Genomic DNA, 18,885 nt, shown 5'->3' with positions numbered 1-18,885 from the left:
TAAGGGTCATTCAGGTATTTAACTTTCCATATACTGCATCAAAAAAATGAGACAACTTCCATTTCCACACTTAACTAAGGGCATAATCCAATCTTATCTTGAGTGATGGGTTAAAATTATGTCCAAACAAATTTGTAACCAATAACTTACCAGTTGAATCATAGAAGTCAGGAGAGTACACTTCACCATCATAGGTGGGTGGGTTATCCTTCTCGTCTTCTGTTTTGGGTGCAGCTGTGTCTTGAGAAAGCCACCTAATGCGAATGCGGGCACTGTGTTTATATATGTTTTGCATCGTCTGGCACACATAAAAACCACCTTCGGCGTTCCGTAGGGCTAAGAACTCATTTCTGAAATAAATAGAAATGGAACAATTGAGTACATCACCGGTAAAAATTCAACTGTTTCGGTACCCAGTTCAAGGGCCCAAAAAAATCACAGTAGTGCAAAAAGATACCTCAGCAAAACAGCAATTTCATCAAAAAAAATTCCATCCAAAATTAAATTGGTTCTCAGAAAGACTAATCAATGAATCACAGGAGTTCAAAAATTAGATATCATCATTGATCCATTTTCCCAAACGAATATGGCTGCCAAGGGGATACAGTTTTTTGTAAGGCACATTGCCCATTTCGAAAAAATAAAAAGGAATGAGACAATTGAGTAATATCGCTGGTGAAATTGAATTGTTCCATTAAAGCCCCCAGGAATGCAAAGCGCAAGAGGACAACTCAGCATCTTAACTGGTAAATGCCCTCTTAAGAAAATCTAGGGATTTGGGAGTGAATCCCAGAGTTAAGGCAGTTAACGATATTTTTGCTGTGAAATTATCACCGCTGATTAAAGAACCACATTTGCCATGTATAGGTTGATTTTATACGTAGTGTGAAAATTGAATTTTTACTCAAAAAGTTCAATTTTTACACTTCTTGTGCATTAGTCAATGCTAGTATTATTCGTAACTATCAAACACTAAGTTAATAACGGAGAATTAATTTTTTTATTATATTGTTAAGTTTTTTAATGCAGGTTCTCAAGTAATATAATTGAACACTTTTAACAAAAGTCAACAAGTTCTAAGCAATCAAAATTTGTCAATGTATAAACATTATCAACCATTATCATCGAATAACTGTGACATTAATAAATATTACCATTATTATTACATAGTGGTAATGACAGCAAAATTGGTAATTCAACCTTACGGAGTTTAACTCAAATAACATCTTTTTCAATTATAAATACCTCTCTCGTGTATACATAGGTCAACCCCTGACTTTTAATTGCATTGAAATTTTTTATTTAAAGGTCAACTTACACCCATGTATACACAGTAATTCATCTGCTTACAAATAACTCACTCCAAAAGATAACTTCCAAATTAGTTTAGACATTTCTGATCAGGATAGAATATTATATTTGGAAACAGGAACCCAGAAATATAGTAAATCCAGGCACCAATGCTATAAAAGATTTTTCAACTACATTTTCTGACGACCAATTTTCAATCATTACTTGGTAATGTGCTACTATTAGCAATGGCAATGAACAAAATCTCTTGGCTGGCAGGCAGGCAGATCACCTGCGAAACCAAATAAGCTGACTTATTCAGTTCCTCAACACCTTTTCCATTTCTTCTCCAGCCCTAATTTGCATCGCCGAACACCATTTTAGGCTTATTAACACAAATGCTGCCTTTACAAATATCTCCGAGCAATGGGATAAACAATCAGTCCCATTTGTCTGGGTTGACCTATATTATGAAATTTCATTGGCTGGATATAATTTTCAGCAAAAACACACTGCTTAGAACTATGGTGCTCTATTAAAACTTTTCAACTGCGTCGCCATTCCAAAATTCTAGTGAATAAGTGCTGTGATTTTGCAATTGAAGCTTTAAATATTAATTGAACTTATTCCTCCAATAGTTAAGTGAGAAACAAATGTACTATGAAACATCGCGAACAAGCTGTAATTAATATGCATTTCATCATCCTGAGTTGTTTTCTTAGTTGACGTTCATTTCACCGTTAGTCACAAAGCTTTTGGCGAAAGTGATCTATTTCCTCTCAAAACCTCACCCTCAGGAGAGAATACAGCAAACATGAATTTAAAACATTGCTGAAACTTACAGACTGAGTATTCTGGGAAGCGATGCCCTGGTGGATGAGTGTGGAAACGAGATCATGAACAATTTTCTTGGCTCAATCCTGTGGTTTGTGTGATTATAATTACCATGCTTCCCTACCTCACAAGGCTACCAATTCTGCCACCACTGAACAAACATCCTAGCCAAGAGCCTAGTGCAGATGTCAAACCTCAACTTCTCTTCCATCTACCTCATCCAATGAAAAATTAAAGTTAGAATAACATGCTTGCACCCAGAAGAACAGGAGTGGTGCGGTCAGCACAGGACTAGCTATGAACTTTCAAACTCCAAGAGAGTACTCTTTGAGTGTAGGCATCGCAAAATTTGGGAGCCAATAGCCAGCAAAAAGCAGGGATGGTTAAGCAAGAGTGGAGGGGAAAGAGCAGAACTAGCAATACATGTACTATTGTATTTCACGTCACTGCTGCAGCTTTGTTGTTCTCCTTCATAGCCATAATGTGCTCTATAAGATCATGGACACAAGGAATATTGAGACATTAACAAAATATGTGATTTTAAAAAAAATTACAGGGTCCGCTTTAAGGTAATAGATTTCCCTCTCCACTACTTACCATCAGGTCAACTACAAGAAGAACTAAATATTATATTTTTATTTCTGCTAATCTATTCTCCGACCATTGCAGGGCATCCATACTAGGAGGAGTTTTTCTTTTGCACGTTTCATGTCCTATTTATGAAATTAATATCACTTAAGTAACTGTATAATTATCAAAATTATTAATATTCACGACTATATATGTATCAGTACTGCGAGAACTGTCTGCGTGACTACTGAACACCACAGTGTTTACAACTACAGACAAGGGGGATACTTCATTCCAACATTATTAGAACTCTTCTCTTTAACGATTACTTATTAGATTTCTAGTTTTCCCCCTAATTGTCTGCACAGGCCAGATGGGCAATTTTTGGAATCGATATATAACTCTCCCCAATTTTAATTCAGTATCACACTTCTAAGCAATCAGCATTTATTCATAAAATTACCATAAGAGCAAATCCCTTGCCGCCTAGCCTCAACTGATACTTACACAAACAAATAATACACATTGGTTTAGGAATAGGGTATCCCTTTAAACAATTTCTAAACTAAGTTCCAGCTTACAGTTAAATCTCTCAAGGTATTTCACCAAAACATGAGACGTGGTAGTAAAAAAAACGATAAAAATCAAAGAATAAAACTAAGAAAATTTTTTTTTCAACTTACTTATAAAATAAAATAAGCTTGTCTTCTTGAGCTTTGGGAGTTGGTATGCGGGTGAATTTTGGTATGTATGCCAGCTCTGGTAGAGGACTTTGATAAGGCTGAGTTCGGATCCGAACTCTTTTCGGCTTTCTCTCCTCATCTTCATCTTCCTCCCCTATCCCATCCTTCTTTGCACTGCCCAGATCACTTAGAGCCTTACTCTTGCTGCTTGGCGTCCGGGATGCTGCGGCTATGGCAGCTGCTTGTGAGCTCCCTAGCGTGGGGCTGGGCTGTTGACAACAAGAACAATTCCAAAACATTAGTTCAACGGTTAATTCAAAAATACTTGTTCTTTTTCATAAACATTTTTAGAATATGGAATTTCCTCAGAGAGCATAAAATTGTCACCAAAATTATAGAGTGAAGGGTATTCTTAACCTTACAATAGTAATGCAATACTCATTTGTCAAGTTTCACAAATATAACAACATGTTTTAAAAATGATCTCAGAGATTTTGGCAAAAATATCGCAGCATATTATATCTGGTAGATTTTGAAATAATCAATTTGTCACAAAATGACATGAATTAAGTAACAGCTTCTCAAAAGTCCATGCATACTGTCCAAGAAGGCATGTCATTCTGGTAATGCCAATCCTACTTCAGTTCTTACCTTTATTTCGGTCCTTTTCCTCTTACTGCCCCGAGAAGGTGTGGCAGATGGTGGAGTGTTTACTTTACCCTCTTTGTCAGCAGGTGCAGCGGGAGTGACAGACTCCGTCTCTGCAGGCACCGCAACCTATAAAACATTCATGACACTTTTAAAAGTGCTTCTGAAAAGAGTTGTATTTGACAAAAGGGAAGTGGGTGTCAACTCTTATCAACATTCAGCCTTTTCAGCATTCTCAATCGAGGAGATATTTAAAATTTTATTTCAAATGAGAAATGCTGAATGTCTTAATCTTGACAAGAGGACCAACTATCTCCTAAACACAATCATGTGAGGCCTACAACTGATGCAGTAAAACACAATTTAAACAAGTACTCTTTCCAAAAGTTTTTTTGCACCCACTCAATATTGTGCAAGATCCAACCATTCAGCCACAATAGTTTAAATGGAGTGATATACTCCTAAAGAGTTCAAAAGATGGTCCCAAACACTTAAATAGCATTCCGCATAGCAATGAGGATAGGTAACATATTGAGATGTTACAGTTTCTTTGGCGCAGCATATTCCCACAAAAAAAGCAAGTGTAAAGTCATTCAGTACACTGCAATCTCTTGTAAGTCAAAGTGAAAATTAAACCCTATCCGGTTTTACATTGGAGCCTGGCTATATGTTTCAGGAGTGAAAATAAAAATTAAACTAACTTCCTTACTCCAGAATACCGTACTGACCACACTGAATGAAAAGCGTAATCTACGAAAATGCTTTTGATATTCGCACTCCCACCCCTTTCCTCACTTTTGCCAATGGACACTCACCTTTGCTTCTGCATTCTGATTCTCAGTGGCAGTTTTGGCAGGAGAAGAAACAGTATTATTGACCTTTGGCTCCTCAGCAGCTGAGGATGGAGTTGGCGTTGGTGCAGGCTTGGCTGGAGAGGCAGTGGTGGTATTGGAAGCCTCTGAAGTCCCAGTGCCCTGGGTACTGCTGGCGGCTGTTGCTGATGGTGCAGTTGTGGGTGCTGGTGCAGCAGCCACCACTGCAGCAGGAGTCGCGGGGGCAGCAGGTTTGGCTGGGGTAGAACCAGCAGTGGCAGCTGGGGCTTTCACAGTTGTTGCCTGAACACAACAAACAGTTTTACATTAAGGTGACCCCATAGGCAAAGCAACAGGTGAGTCAAAGCCAGAATTCTATTTAAGTGTTAAGGATAATCCGAATTTCCCCGTTCTACGACAATATTTCTGCGCTGTGGAGAGTGCATTGTTTCGTGGGAAGCTTAAGGGTAGACAAATCACAATGCAGCAACTATTTACGGTGCATGCCGTAACTCATTGGTGATAGCACAGCGTAGGCATCTCAAGACAAGTGGCATATTAAATGGAGAGGAAATGGGCAGAAAATCCTAAACAAGGACTACACAAAACATTGCTTAATTGAGACATAATAAACATCACTGGATAGCAAAAAAAGAGGCTCCAGTACTCGATGCAACATGACAATTATGTTGAAAAGTGTTTTAGTCATGTAGCATACCTCTATTTTACACCTTCCTTTCGCTCTAAGTTTTATCACCAAGGTATTACTCTAGTTAAAAAATCTCGAAACATTGTTGTTTTTTTAAAGCTAACCAAATGGCACTTGAACTGCATCTTATTTCAAAGAACCACATCTTGAAAAATTGGGAGTTGAGAGGCTGAATTGGCTAGTCTTAGTCTTATTTGCATTGTATTGAGGGTTCCAATATTAATCATCACCTACATGACGCAGCCATTTACTGAACAACTTAAGACAAAATATTGTTTAGAGTATTTTGATCTCTTAATTGAAGAGAATATAGAGATTAAGTTTTTATGAGAAAAAATACAGTCTACTTATTCATTGAAGATCTTTTCACACTTTCTTGAGGTGACTATAACCACTGACTTATCAACTTTCATACAGTAAAAATCTTATTTGGTCTCCTTGTCAAACATAAAAAAAGTAAACAAAGCATCACAGCTGGGATCAGGCCTTAAGGTATTGTAATTGGATGTCCTAACAATGAAATTTGCATCAAAGGAACAGCATAATGAGAGTCCATCAATAAATCAGTTCAATACTCAATGCAAAAATGTATGGTGAATTGACTTTCCACAACTTCCAAAAAGGAAATACACCTTGAGATAGAAGCACTCAAAATCAAACAGGCAAAGTTCTTTCAAGCAAATAGAGGAAATGGGCAATTTTTTTCCTAGAATCACCATTGCACATAGCAACCAAGAAAGGATTCAATACCACAATGATCAATGCCCAAAAGAAACAACGGAGACAAAAGACGTCACCTGTGAGGTAGTAGACTGAGGTGCTGATGATGGTGCAGGCGTCGCACTCTTGTTGGGGGCCTCATTTGTCTCAGTCGTTGCTGGTGGTGTTGTTTTGGGAGCTGCAGGGGCAGATACTGATTTCGTTGGTGTGGAAGGAGCCTTATCCTTGACTGGCGATGGAGCTGGTGAAACTTTGTTGGCCACCGCTGCTGGTGCTGCCGTTCCACTCTTGGCAGGCTGACTAGCAGCATGATTGACCACGGCAGAATCTGACTTGGCGGCACTTATCTGAACACCACTAGCAGGTCCTAGAGAAAAATAAAAATATTATTAATCTCAAAATCATTGATATTACCGAAATTGTCCGAGTCATTATTTCAATTTAGGTTCTAAGTATTACTTTCGACTTTCACTTAAATCATGTCCTTCAAGCTAATAGGTTTTCTAAATATTCACAATGCAATTTCTCCCATATTCAATTTGCTCATTATGTATATTTGACTTTTGATTTTTATGTGGTGTTACGTTGGCACTTATGTCTCTCACTTATGCCGAAAAGTTTGGCCATTTTGAATGTTCAGTTAATTGTTGACATCTGTTTGGCTTGGACGTGTTTTGGCTTGTCTTCGATTTTTGCCTGTTCCAAAAAAATGGATCTAAGAATCTTTATCAAATTTGGTGTGAAAAATGAAATTAAGTGCGCAGACGCATTACAAATGTTGACTGTGGCATATGGAGAAGTTACCTTGGACCGAAGCAACGTTTATCGGTGGTACAAAATGTTCTCAAAGGGCCGAGAAGATGTGAACAACAAAGAGCGTGCCGGATGCCCGAGCACTTCAACAACACACGAAAACATTGATGAAGTGAAGAAAATAATATTGGCCAATTGTCGAATCACCGTTAGAATGACAGTGTTGAGGACCTAAACATATTGATTGGCTCATGATATTCAATTTTTACCAATGATTTGGGCATGACACAGGTTGCCACGAAATTCGTACCAAAATTGCTCAATTTCGACCAAAAACAGCAACACATTATTGCTAATGAGGTGTTGGACTCGACACTGCGATGACCCATTTTTGCACCAGAGGGTCGTAACTGGTGAGAAATCATGGGCTTATGGTTATGACGGGGAAACTAAAGCTTAATCATCCCAATGGAAGACGCAGCATGAGCAAAGACCGAAAAAAGCACACCCAAGTTTGGTCGAATGTGAAAGTGTTGCTTCCAGTTTTCTTTGATAGTAGGGGCGTGGTGCATCAAGAGTTCTGGCCACAAGTAGAACATTAAATAAGGAATATTACCTGCAAGTAATGCACAAGTTGCACAACACAATCCGCCACAAACACCCGCCTTTGTGGAAGAACAAAAATTGGCTTTTGCACCATGACAACGCTACCTGCTCACACATTGTTACTTGTGCACAAACTTTTGGCCAAAACAACACACTAATAATGCCACAGCCACCATATTCCCCAGATCTGGCCCCCAGTGACTTTTTCCTGTTTCCGGAACTGAAGAGGCCCATGAAAGGACAACACTACGTTATGATTGACGAGATAAATACTGCATCGAAGGAGGAGCCGAACAAGATCACAAAAAATGATTTTTTGAAATGCTTTGAGGATTGGAAATCACGTTGGCACAAGTGAATAATATCTGATGGGGATTACTTTGAAGGGGACAAAACAGATGTTCACAAATGAAGTCGCCACAGTTTTTGAACAGACCACGTACACTGCTCTCCATGAATGATGCTCATAACAAATTCTCATAAAGAAAAGGAAGACCGATATTAAATCAACAGAAAATAAAAATACCATCAGCTCCTAATCAAATGTTTTTTACCACTGACAGTGGACACACTTTTGATAATGCTCACATTTAACTTATTCATTGCCATTCTAAACATCAGATATCTCTCAAGATGTAAGAATTATATGTTTATTGTAGATAAAGAAAAAAGTGCTATCTAATCCCTGTAGGGAGTTGGAACTCGTCCATTGTGGTCTTCATTCTAAAACGACCGTTCAACCTCTTGCCAAACTTGCCATAACCATTTTCCTCTCTCATGTCCTGGCTCAATTACTACCTCATCTCATAAGGCAATTGTAAGCTTCCCAATTACCTGATCAAAAAATTTGGACATGCAGTATATTCGACAAGGTGCCATTCACGGAAGTAAGATTAAATTTAGCATAATATGCAAAATAATTCAAATTACAATAAAACAAATCCAAATGATTTGATTTGCTTAACATTAATAGATTTACTGTTCCACAGATATTATTCTATTTAAAAGTGTTGTGTAATCCAAAATGGTTTTCCACTCTCTTTAAATTCCAGAAAACCAAGACACCAACAAATAAATTTTTCCCAAAATTACATTCCTCCTCTTATACCCTACATAAAATCATAAAAAAAGGACCCACTGAATTTCCACGAACATTTCTCCATAATATGAAGAAAGGAATGGAAATTCAGCATGATTCAAAAGTCCTATCCCCGGTCCGTACGGCAACAATCTAACCCAGAGGATCAGTATGACAAAAGTCTCACCTGGAGCCGAGTGGGCTTGCTGACTTGGCTGTGGAGTGATAGTAGTCGAGGGCACATTGCCTTGTGCCTCTGGAACTGAGTGGTTGACCACGAGAGAGACTGGTCCATCCGACACCTTCCTTGCCTGCTGCGGTGCCGTTCCAGAGGCCTCCCCAGCCTTCTGCACCTGCACACCGTTAGAAGTGGGTTTGGCTCCGACGATTAACTCCTTCGGCTTGTCAATACCACTCAAGGGGTTTGCAGAAGGCCCTGATTGTGGCGGATGTGTCGATGGAGGGGCAGTAGAATGAGCTGGTGGAGCAGAGCCCTAGCGAAGACAGAGAGAAGCAACACACATTTAACGCCCAATAAAGAGAACAGGAGAGTAAACAACATGTAATAAATAAAGAATGAGGCCCTAAGAAACATGACAATGTATCTGTATTAAGTAAAAAGCTACATGATTTAAGTCTAAACAAAATTAAAACTGATTCAATAGATTCCACTCACCAATTTGTTTTATGTGGTAGAACTAGCCAATCAGAGTATTACTAATCCACATAACAAATATATGACAAAATCAGGCAAAAAACTAATACATTTGAAAAACGATGTTCCATTTAGTGTTCAGTTGAGTAGTTTGCACATGGTCCACCATGAGGGGATGGTCTGACGTTTGTGACACAGTTGCCACAGAGTCATTTTGTGCATTTGGGTGGCAGCACTCAAACATTGAAAATGGGTCTTAGTTCCACTGTACATATTTTTTAAATGGAAATTACATTAGCCCATTCAGTAAATTTCATTTTCTATCCAGGACAAAAAAGCTTCTAAGTAAACTAAGAATTGAATGTAATTCTGAATTGAATGTGAATCTTTTAATTTGATTTAACTTGATAATACACAATTTATATTTCACCATTGTTTTGGAAACCAATTACGAGACGCTATACATATAAATTATATATATAGATAATATAAATATATATATATATATATATAGATTATATATATATATATATATATATATATAATATATACATTTATATATAATATGTACATTTATGTATAATATGTACATGTATATATAATATCTACATTTATATATTATAATATATATATATGTCAGTATGTATTAAGCTTTTTGGACCAAAATAGCCTAATTAGTAGGGAAAATCAGAGAAGAATCCCATTATGCAAACAAGCTTTCACAAGGAGGAGAATCAATGGCAGGAAAGTTGAGTAAGGATGTAAGGAATACATTAATGAATATTTCGGTTTTTGTATTGCTTGGAAACTAGGGCATTGGAGCTATATGATAAGTGTACATATTGGAGGCTTTTGAGAAAGTGTTTGGAAAAGGATCTGTGTCATACAACAGCAGTCACCAACGCCTACAGTTAAACATTTTTAATGAATACTTTTACAATATACTATGAAAATCACAAAAATCCATTAAAATGTACAAAAAATAAGCATTAACAGCTCCTACCAGATAACCGTAGCCTTATCATGAAAAATGCCAAGGGTACTGGCCTTACTATCCTGAAAGCCATAGGAATCGGATAATAAATGAAGGGGAGAGACAAGCTATCGTGAGCTCCCATTACATCAAGATTCCATTATTAGCAGCAAAACTATTTCCCAGGTACATAAACATTACAAAAAATGCACTATGTTAAATAAGGTGTTTTATAAAATTTGCTTCCAAATTCTCAAAAAATATTACCAAATTTCATACAAATGTATTTCCTGATGTTTTGCAAAAGAATAAATACTTAATCATTCTTACTTAAAATACTTGGTTTTCATGCATTTAGTAACCCTGACACACATTGATTTAATTTGGATATCATTCGACGGGCATTCCTAACACAGTACAGTAAACCCTCGCTAATCCAGACTATATGGGGTTCCAGCTTCAGTGAAACGCAGATTAAACAATGAATTAGGGGAAAAATAACACAACACATTATTTTTCAACACTATTCTTGAGCATACTTTGGCAATGACCTCATGTTTCAACAAGAATCGTTTCCTGCCAAGACATTTTTTCAAAATTTTTGGGCATTTGGGCATTACACAAACTAACTGGGGACCAAATCTGGCGAGTATGATGGATACTATTTACTTCGAACATTAAATCCATAATTTTCGCATGCAAAGCTGTTCACATGTAACCCATGCATTGGTCTCGATAGAAGAATGTTTTCTTTGCCATATGTAGACATTTATTCCTTGATTTCTTTGCTCAAACAGTGCAATAAAGATGCATATGTTGTTTATCCTTTTTGTAAATAATTGATGTAGAGGATCCTGCGTGCACGCCAAAAACCATGGCCATCACCTTGTCAGCCAATTTCACCATCTTTTATCTTTGGTGTCTGATTGCCTTTAGAAATCTACTTTTTCGACTGTTCCTTTGCCTCTGGAGTGTAGTTGTGTATCCATGTTTTATCACAAACGTGTATCATTGCAGAAACTCATCAGGATTATGATGCAAAAATGCCAAACCAGCCTCCTAATTAACCACACCATTACATTATTCTCCACTGAGTGCAAATGCCGCACCCATCTTCCTGAGGTTTTCTTAACAACCATTTTCTCGTGCAAAATTGAAAACGCTGTGACTTTCAATACATCTTTGGCCTCCATTATTTCACAAACTTTGATCTGTGGATCACTTAAAACCATATTGTGGATTTGGTCAATCATTTTGGAAGAAGTCACTTCTACTGAACGTCCCAAATAATGTTAACCATTTGTGGATGTATGGCCATGTTTAAACTCATTTACCTAATTGTAAACAGTCAAAAACGCAGGAGCAGATGCTAGTAGACGCCATCTAAATTGGCTTTAATCTCTTTCCAGGGTGTTTTCAAGCCTTTTATGAGAAGTGTTTGATCGCTGAACGAAGCTATTTTTTTGAATTTTTCTAAATAAACAAAAGGTTGAGAGATGAGGCTTACTAAATGAAAATCTTTTCCGATACTATGAGTGCCATCTCTTAGACATTAAAAGGAGCTATTGAAAAACCTACCAATAGGTAATGTCGATTGGATTCCACCATTTTTTATTGAAGGTTGTAGGATTCATTGTGTAAATGAAGTTGACAATGCTAACAGCTATTAAAAAATATATAACAGTGAGCTAGCTTTTGTTATAATTCTTGCAATCAATATGATTGAAAATGATTTCTAACAATGAGGTTTTAATATGATTTATGAGTAAAAAATACATATAGTAACATTGGAAACACTTTTAGAGCATCTCTTGATGAATTTCTAATACTGGATGACTATTTTATCAAAATTCAAAACCTAAGTACTGTGTCATTTCTCATAAACAAACTCGATCCAAACCAAGTGCACTCAAAATTGCGATGAAAAATTAGGAGATATAAAATGATTTAAGTATTACAGCGAAAGTAAATTAACAACCACATTTGAAAAAGATTAAATTATTGTAATATGTATACATGAATCTGGTCTTTCATAATTCAGCAATTGGCGCATGATGTACTCAATCAGAGATGAACATGTATAAAATGGAAATGTTTTGAAAAAGCTGGTTAAATTAGCTTGATTCCTTCTCTGGAGTTGCTTACAAATTACAAGGTTTTACAGTGTTCAGAAACATCTATTAATTAGTTTCATATCTCCATCAAATATTTCATCCTTAAAATTTATGTTGGTATCAACGCTCTTCCAAACAGATTTTAAATAATGTTTCAGGAGGCTCCACTTCAGATTCCTTAGATACATTTCCCACAGTTGAAACGTTATCAGGTATTTCTTCTTCCATTAATATTTGTGAATCAGCATCACTTTTTACAAGGCTAACTGTTAATGTCTTCAATAGTCTTGGATATACTACAGAAGTTCCCGATAATCTTCATGTTCTTTAAGTCCTGTGAAGTGAAAATCAACCTCCTCTTAATACATCTCTTTGCATTTACAATTGTGGATTGTTTCACATCCTTCCAAGAATCAGCCCTGGTGAAGCACACAAACTTCAAATTATAGTTTTTTATATTCAATTGATTCTATGTCCCCTGCTGTCTTCAGCCACATCATCACTTGACTTTAGCACTCCTTAAACTACATTAAAAAACTTCTGCTTCCATAACCTATTGAAGCAATAACTACCCCTCGATCCATCGGCTGAAATAAAGTTGCCTAGGGGAATGAGAGATACCTAATCTTACCATTCCAGCTTCACAAACTGTAAATGTTAAGATGAGAAGGGGCACTGCAAAATGTCAATACTAGCACTGACCTTCACCTTCCATATTCTCAGAACAATGACTTCATATTTCACCATGCCTGTGAACTTAGAACTCATCCTTTGGGATAACTGCAGTATACCACACATTTGCCAATTGCCTACAAAGCACAGTGCGTTCAGATATTATGTTCCTCAGAGCTCAGAGTTGTTGACTACCATCAGCATTAGTGCACAAGTACAGAGGCCCTTTCCTAACTGATTTTCATCCAGGAACTTTTGATCCACTTCCTAAAGCTATCGGGTTTTCTAACACAGCTTTCCAGTAGACTTGTTTCATCTTCATTATACATTTGACAATGTCAATTGTCAATGATATTCATCCAGCAGTGTACATATATTTATCCTAAATGGTTCTACTGCATCACTATGAGTACTCATGACTTCACCAAATACACTTTTATCACAAATTCTATGTTATCTCGTAAATTATAGTAACCAACCTTTACTTGCAGTGATGTGCCTTATCTACGGTGTTTGGAAAGTTTGTATTTCAGTACCACTAATTCCTGCAGCATGATCACTGCGGTGTTTACCACTCTAAGAAGGGTTCTTTCAGCTTTTCATCCAGTAAACTTAATGCATTCCAAGATGTCCTGTTGATATTCTGGCTTTTAACACCAAACTTGGAGAGCCAATTCATTGACTTTATCCTTCTTTATTATTCTTTTTTTTAGACCCAAGAGTCTGTTTTGCTATACCAAACTCATGATTCAAACTAGCAAAAGGGAACCCAGCTTCCAACTTCCCAAGAACCTTCACCTTGTCTTCAATGTTCAAAGTTATGAGTTTCCTTTCAGCGTAGAACTTTTTGATACCACTTTTGTTGCAACTTTTATTTACCGCCAGAAGAACTCAAAATAATTGGCTAGTTGCTTTGGAAGTAACCCAAGCACATGGGAAGAACTGGCCAAGTATCATAAAAAATGTACTGCGACTATGCAATATACGGTGTTTTGATGAACAAGTGAATTATGCCCTTCATGCAGCACTGCTCATTTACAATACTAATGAAAAAAAAAGCTGAATCATTTAAATATGGTTTTCATTCATGGCCAGAGAAAATTACGAGCAAAATTATTTTCCACGAAAGTACTACCGAGTGGCATCTCATGACCCCATCGGAAAACACCCACAATATGTGGCCAGACTCTGTCTGGATTGAGAGGCTGTTCCGGAGAAGTGAGGGCTTACTGTACAACTATTCCACTAAATATTTACCCTCTGGGTGGGCATCGGGGGTGTTGGGTGGTTGTGTGCTGCTGGCGGAGTGGGCTGGGGGACACCGGTGGAGGGTGCCCTATGCTCCTGCACCAGGCTAAGGGGTGCCATGGTACCACTAACTCCGGACAAAGACTGGTGTACCATACTTGGGGCAGAAGCAGTGTGGTTAGCCACCATCAAAATTGGCATTGAGGATGCAGTTGGAGGGACCTGCTATGGGATGAGAAAAGAAGAATAACGTTGGCACTCCAGGGTAATTTTTATAAGGACCAAGTACACACGGCTGATGTTTCCTTGCAATTATACATTAAAGTTTTAAAGTATATCAACAAGTTATATACAAAGCCCACACACACACACTCACAGATAAAGGAGGCAAAGTTAAATTCACCCTATCATCATGACCTGAATGTGACTACCATTTCTCGAAGACACATGCTAAGGCATGGTACATGCAGAATTAAAAAAAAATGCATTGTTCATTGAGATGTGGAGTTCAATTCAACGTAAGGATGTTAACATAATACCCACTGTATGCAATTGTGAATAGCGTAACTAGTTGGAACTCCTTCATGATGCGTAGAAAAGGTAACACAATGCTTTTCAACAAAATATAACTTTGTTATGACCAGTTTCTGGCAATGATGATGCGCTGTATCAAAATCGGTCGCAAAAATGTTACAGGGTGCAGCGTTCAAATCCAGGCAAACACACGTTTCCTTGAATGAGGTATCGTCGTCTGCTTAGCGAAACCCTCCCCAGACTTCTCCAAAGCATTGTACTTAGCCACAATATCGTAATCAGTTGATCTGGGGTACCAGAAGAATCGAACTATTTCACTGGGTGAACGCCTAGCGTGAACACTTTCGACAATAGCAGCTCCTCGATTGTACTCCGCACTTGTACGTAACATCTCAGCCATTTTGAGGTTATGACTGTTTACTAGATGCCTATAGCCTTCAAATAATGCCAATCGTGGCCTCCAGATGAACTACAATTATGCGGCAAATTCGAATTGAAATTCGCCCGGATTTAAGCACCGCACCCTGTATATTTTAGTGAAATAGCAGAAGGTTACCTTTTCTACCCATAATACCCTAGGGTACAGTATTAATAGGGAGCTTCATCTATTAACTGCTCAGATTGAAGAATATAGGGCTTCAGCAAGCCCTATATTCTTCAATAGTAAGTATTAATTCTCTCACCCCCCCCCCTCCCGATAGCTTCTCTTTTCCATGTCACCCTTAATTATGTCTTCTTTACTATGCCTCTAGTACTTACTTTGAGGGATCTTCTCTTCAATTTTCTTCCCTTCTATTATTATGTGCATCTAACTAATTCATTGTGCCTTAAGGTATGCACAATCTCCATCTGGTTCTTGTCTTTGCAGTAGAAAGCTTCCCATATTGTCCTTTTACCTCTTCTTACTCTTCTATATAAGTACTTCCTCAATTTGACTATCTTCAACATTTGCATCAAGCAATTTTCTAAGTTTTCAACTTCCATTTTTCTTGGCCAGTCCAATTTTCCGTATTAGCAGCTTTTTGTTGCTCGATATCAGTTGAACCGATATCAGTATCTTTCCAATAGCATTTTTGATTCTATGGGAATTTCTTTTTCTTCCTAAGATTTGTCCCCCCACCAGTTTATTAGCTGTTTTGCCATTTCCTTACTCTATGGTTGTCATTAATTACTTTGCAGCAGCATCTTGTTATCTAATCTTCACTTCTCTTCTGTCTTCACTCTCCTTTGGCTTGTTTCTACAACTTCAAATAAAATGTTTCCTCAGTTTTATTTCTTGGATTTGCGTATATTTCCCAAGTCTCTATGAGGTTGTAGCCATTCTACCCCAAATCTACTTATATTTCACCACCAAACTAACGAGTTGCCATTTTCTATTACGATATCCATTACTTTCCTAGGCTAGTCTTCTTTAATACTGCCATTTTTCTGGTAATGACAGTGGTGATCTTTCCTCTTGTTTGCTTCTCTTCCAGTTTTTTTTTGCATTCCATCCAGGTTTTTATGTCTCTTTCTTCATCTTCTAGCTCCACTGTGGGTTGCTCTATTCATGTCTGTGCTGAGGAAGCCCTCATATTGCTTAACTTGATCCTCGTATCTCATTCCCATTACGATGAACACTATTTTGTATCTTGCCATGGGCATCTTCTATGTGTACCACCTTCTCAGATGTTCCTTGAAAACGTTGTTTGCCACCACAACATGCTCCCTCTTAACAGAGTTTTATCAGTCTATCTCCCACAGTGTTTCATTTTCTCAATCTGAACTGCTTCACTCTTGGCCTTAACCCACCATCTACGACCACAATTGGGTTTTTCTTTTGTTTCACTGCCCCTCGAAGCTCTTCCAGTGGTTCATCAACTCGTCTTCTGATAGGTCTGACATAAGCACACACACCTGTGCTTGCAATGCATCCATAGGCTCTCCCTCTAACTTTATCACCATAATCATCTCCATGCATTGACAATTTAGCTCCCCACTTGCCCACTCCTGCAATCTCCAGAGTAAATCACCTAGCAATTGGTAAAGATTTACCCTTAGAATATCCCTTATACCCTTTGAATATCATACACGCAGAACTTTCCTTCTGACATTAACAGAGTGAAATGGTTGCCATACTGCTCCATCACACCAATCTGATCCCTAAACCTTAAAGGTATAAAATTTCACAATAACTCGCTATTTTAAACATGCATCAACAGGATTCCTTACAGATGTCTAGAATATCTCAATGATAGCTGAAGTTATGTTGAGTGAAATTGACTAGTTATTAATGGGTAGGTAGTACTATACTACCTTGATCAAAAAGTTCCCGGAATAACCACCGTGTGGCGCTCCCATCGTTCCGATTTGAGTTCTGTTTTTTTTTGTTAAATTGGTACATCTGTTGTTGATATTCCCTTTAAATCTTAGTGTCATAACTTGACATTTGCAAAAGTTACGTAGCCAAGAGTACATCTATCTCTGTGTGTGTTGGCGATTTTTTACAATTTCAGAAATGGATTTAAATTTGCAACAACGAACTTGTATTAAATTTTGCGTAAAAAACGGATTTAGTGGCGCACGGACGTTGGAAATGTTGGAAAAGTGTTTCGGCAACGATTCTCTAAAAAAAACGGTCGTTTACCAGTGGCACGAGCGGTTCAGAAGTGGTCGTGAGTCAATCGAAGATGATGAACGCAGTGGCAGACCATCGACATCGAAAGTCGGTGAAAAAATTGATAAAGTAAAAGAAATGCTGGTCAATAACCGCAAATTAACCATCAGAGAAATAGCGGAGGACTTGAACATTGCCTATGGATCCGCCCAAGACATTGTGGTTAATGATTTGGGTTTCCGTCGTGTAGCAGCAAAGTTGGTGCCAAAAGACCTCAATTTCATGCAAAAAAGAGACCGTGTTGACGTCGCAAAAGACATGATTTGCGAGGCTGAATCCGATCCCACATTCATCAAAAGGATCATTACTGGAGACGAGACGTGGGTTTATGAGTACGACACGCAATCCAGACATCAGGCAAGTGAATGGCGTTCACCAAATGAGCCGAGACCAAAAAAACCACGTCGTTTTCAGTCAAAACAGAAGGCAATGCTGACGGTTTTCATGGATTACAACGGTGTAGTGCATCATGAATTTTTGCCAGAAGGCCAGACAGTAAACAAAGAGTATTATTTGGGCGTTATGAGACGTTTGCGTGAAGCAATTCGCCGAAAGAGACCAGAAATGTGGGCAGAAAACTCGTGGATTTTGCACCATGATAACGCACCGTCGCACAGTGCTATCATTATTCGTAATTTTTTGACGAAAAATGCAACAAATAACATCCAACAGCCACCGAATTCACCTGATTTGGCTCCCTGTGACTTCTTTCTGTTCAATCGAGTTAAAAAACCATTACGGGGAACGCGTTTTAGCAGCCGAGAGGAAGTAATGGAAAAATCGCAGGAAGCACTGATGGACATACCGAAAACCGAATATAAAAAATGTTTCGAGGATTGGATCAAGCGCTGGCATAAGTGTGTTGCAGTCGATGGGGATTACTTTGAAGGGGACAATATAGATTTAGATGAATAAACTTGTATTTTTAATTTTCTGAATAAATTCCGGGAAATTTTTGATCAAGGTAGTATACTAGGTCCTCGAACTGTCCTAATTGTCACAAGTGTGAAAATGTATGCTTCACAAAATCCACCTAACGTCCAATTTTTTACCAGCATAAAAAATAATCTCGCTACTCCTCAGCCCCAGTAGTAAGAGGAAAATCCTCCTTAACCAGGGATCGCAAAGATTATGTATCGACTAACCTTCATCAGGCTACTATTCTGCAGATTCTGTCCAATGCCTCCAGCCTGCCCAACCGAATGCCCACCCATCACACCCACCATTGGATTTCCAGGATTTGTACTCTTCGGGAGTATATTTGCACCTGACTGGGGGCCTGTGGTCACCATCTGCAAAGAAATACCACATTAATGAGTACAGCACAAAC

General features: G+C 38.0%; 1 protein-coding gene across 3 annotated transcripts in view; it reads right to left on the bottom strand.

The window, feature by feature from the left end:
• Positions 1-18,885, bottom strand: part of LOC139691368 (uncharacterized) — a 37,095-nt gene that overhangs the window by 4,503 nt on the left and 13,707 nt on the right. The window contains exons 3-10 of one of the 3 annotated variants that reach the window (XM_071589154.1): positions 18,701-18,847; positions 14,375-14,590; positions 8,891-9,197; positions 6,344-6,633; positions 4,841-5,140; positions 4,029-4,154; positions 3,378-3,646; positions 151-350 (exon numbers count right to left, since the gene is read on the bottom strand). In XM_071589154.1, the coding sequence (XP_071445255.1) occupies positions 151-350; positions 3,378-3,646; positions 4,029-4,154; positions 4,841-5,140; positions 6,344-6,633; positions 8,891-9,197; positions 14,375-14,590; positions 18,701-18,847 (1,855 nt within the window). The remainder of the gene's footprint in view (positions 1-150; positions 351-3,377; positions 3,647-4,028; positions 4,155-4,840; positions 5,141-6,343; positions 6,634-8,890; positions 9,198-14,374; positions 14,591-18,700; positions 18,848-18,885) is intronic. The other 2 variants (XM_071589155.1, XM_071589157.1) reach the window with 2 other exon arrangements.

The sequence above is a fragment of the Hetaerina americana genome, unplaced genomic scaffold (assembly GCF_022747635.1).
Source record: "Hetaerina americana unplaced genomic scaffold, ioHetAmer1.1.p SCAF_33, whole genome shotgun sequence".
NCBI lineage: Eukaryota > Metazoa > Arthropoda > Insecta > Odonata > Calopterygidae > Hetaerina > Hetaerina americana.
Note: the sequence above shows the minus strand (reverse complement) of the source record. Positions and strands in the feature narration are given on the sequence as shown.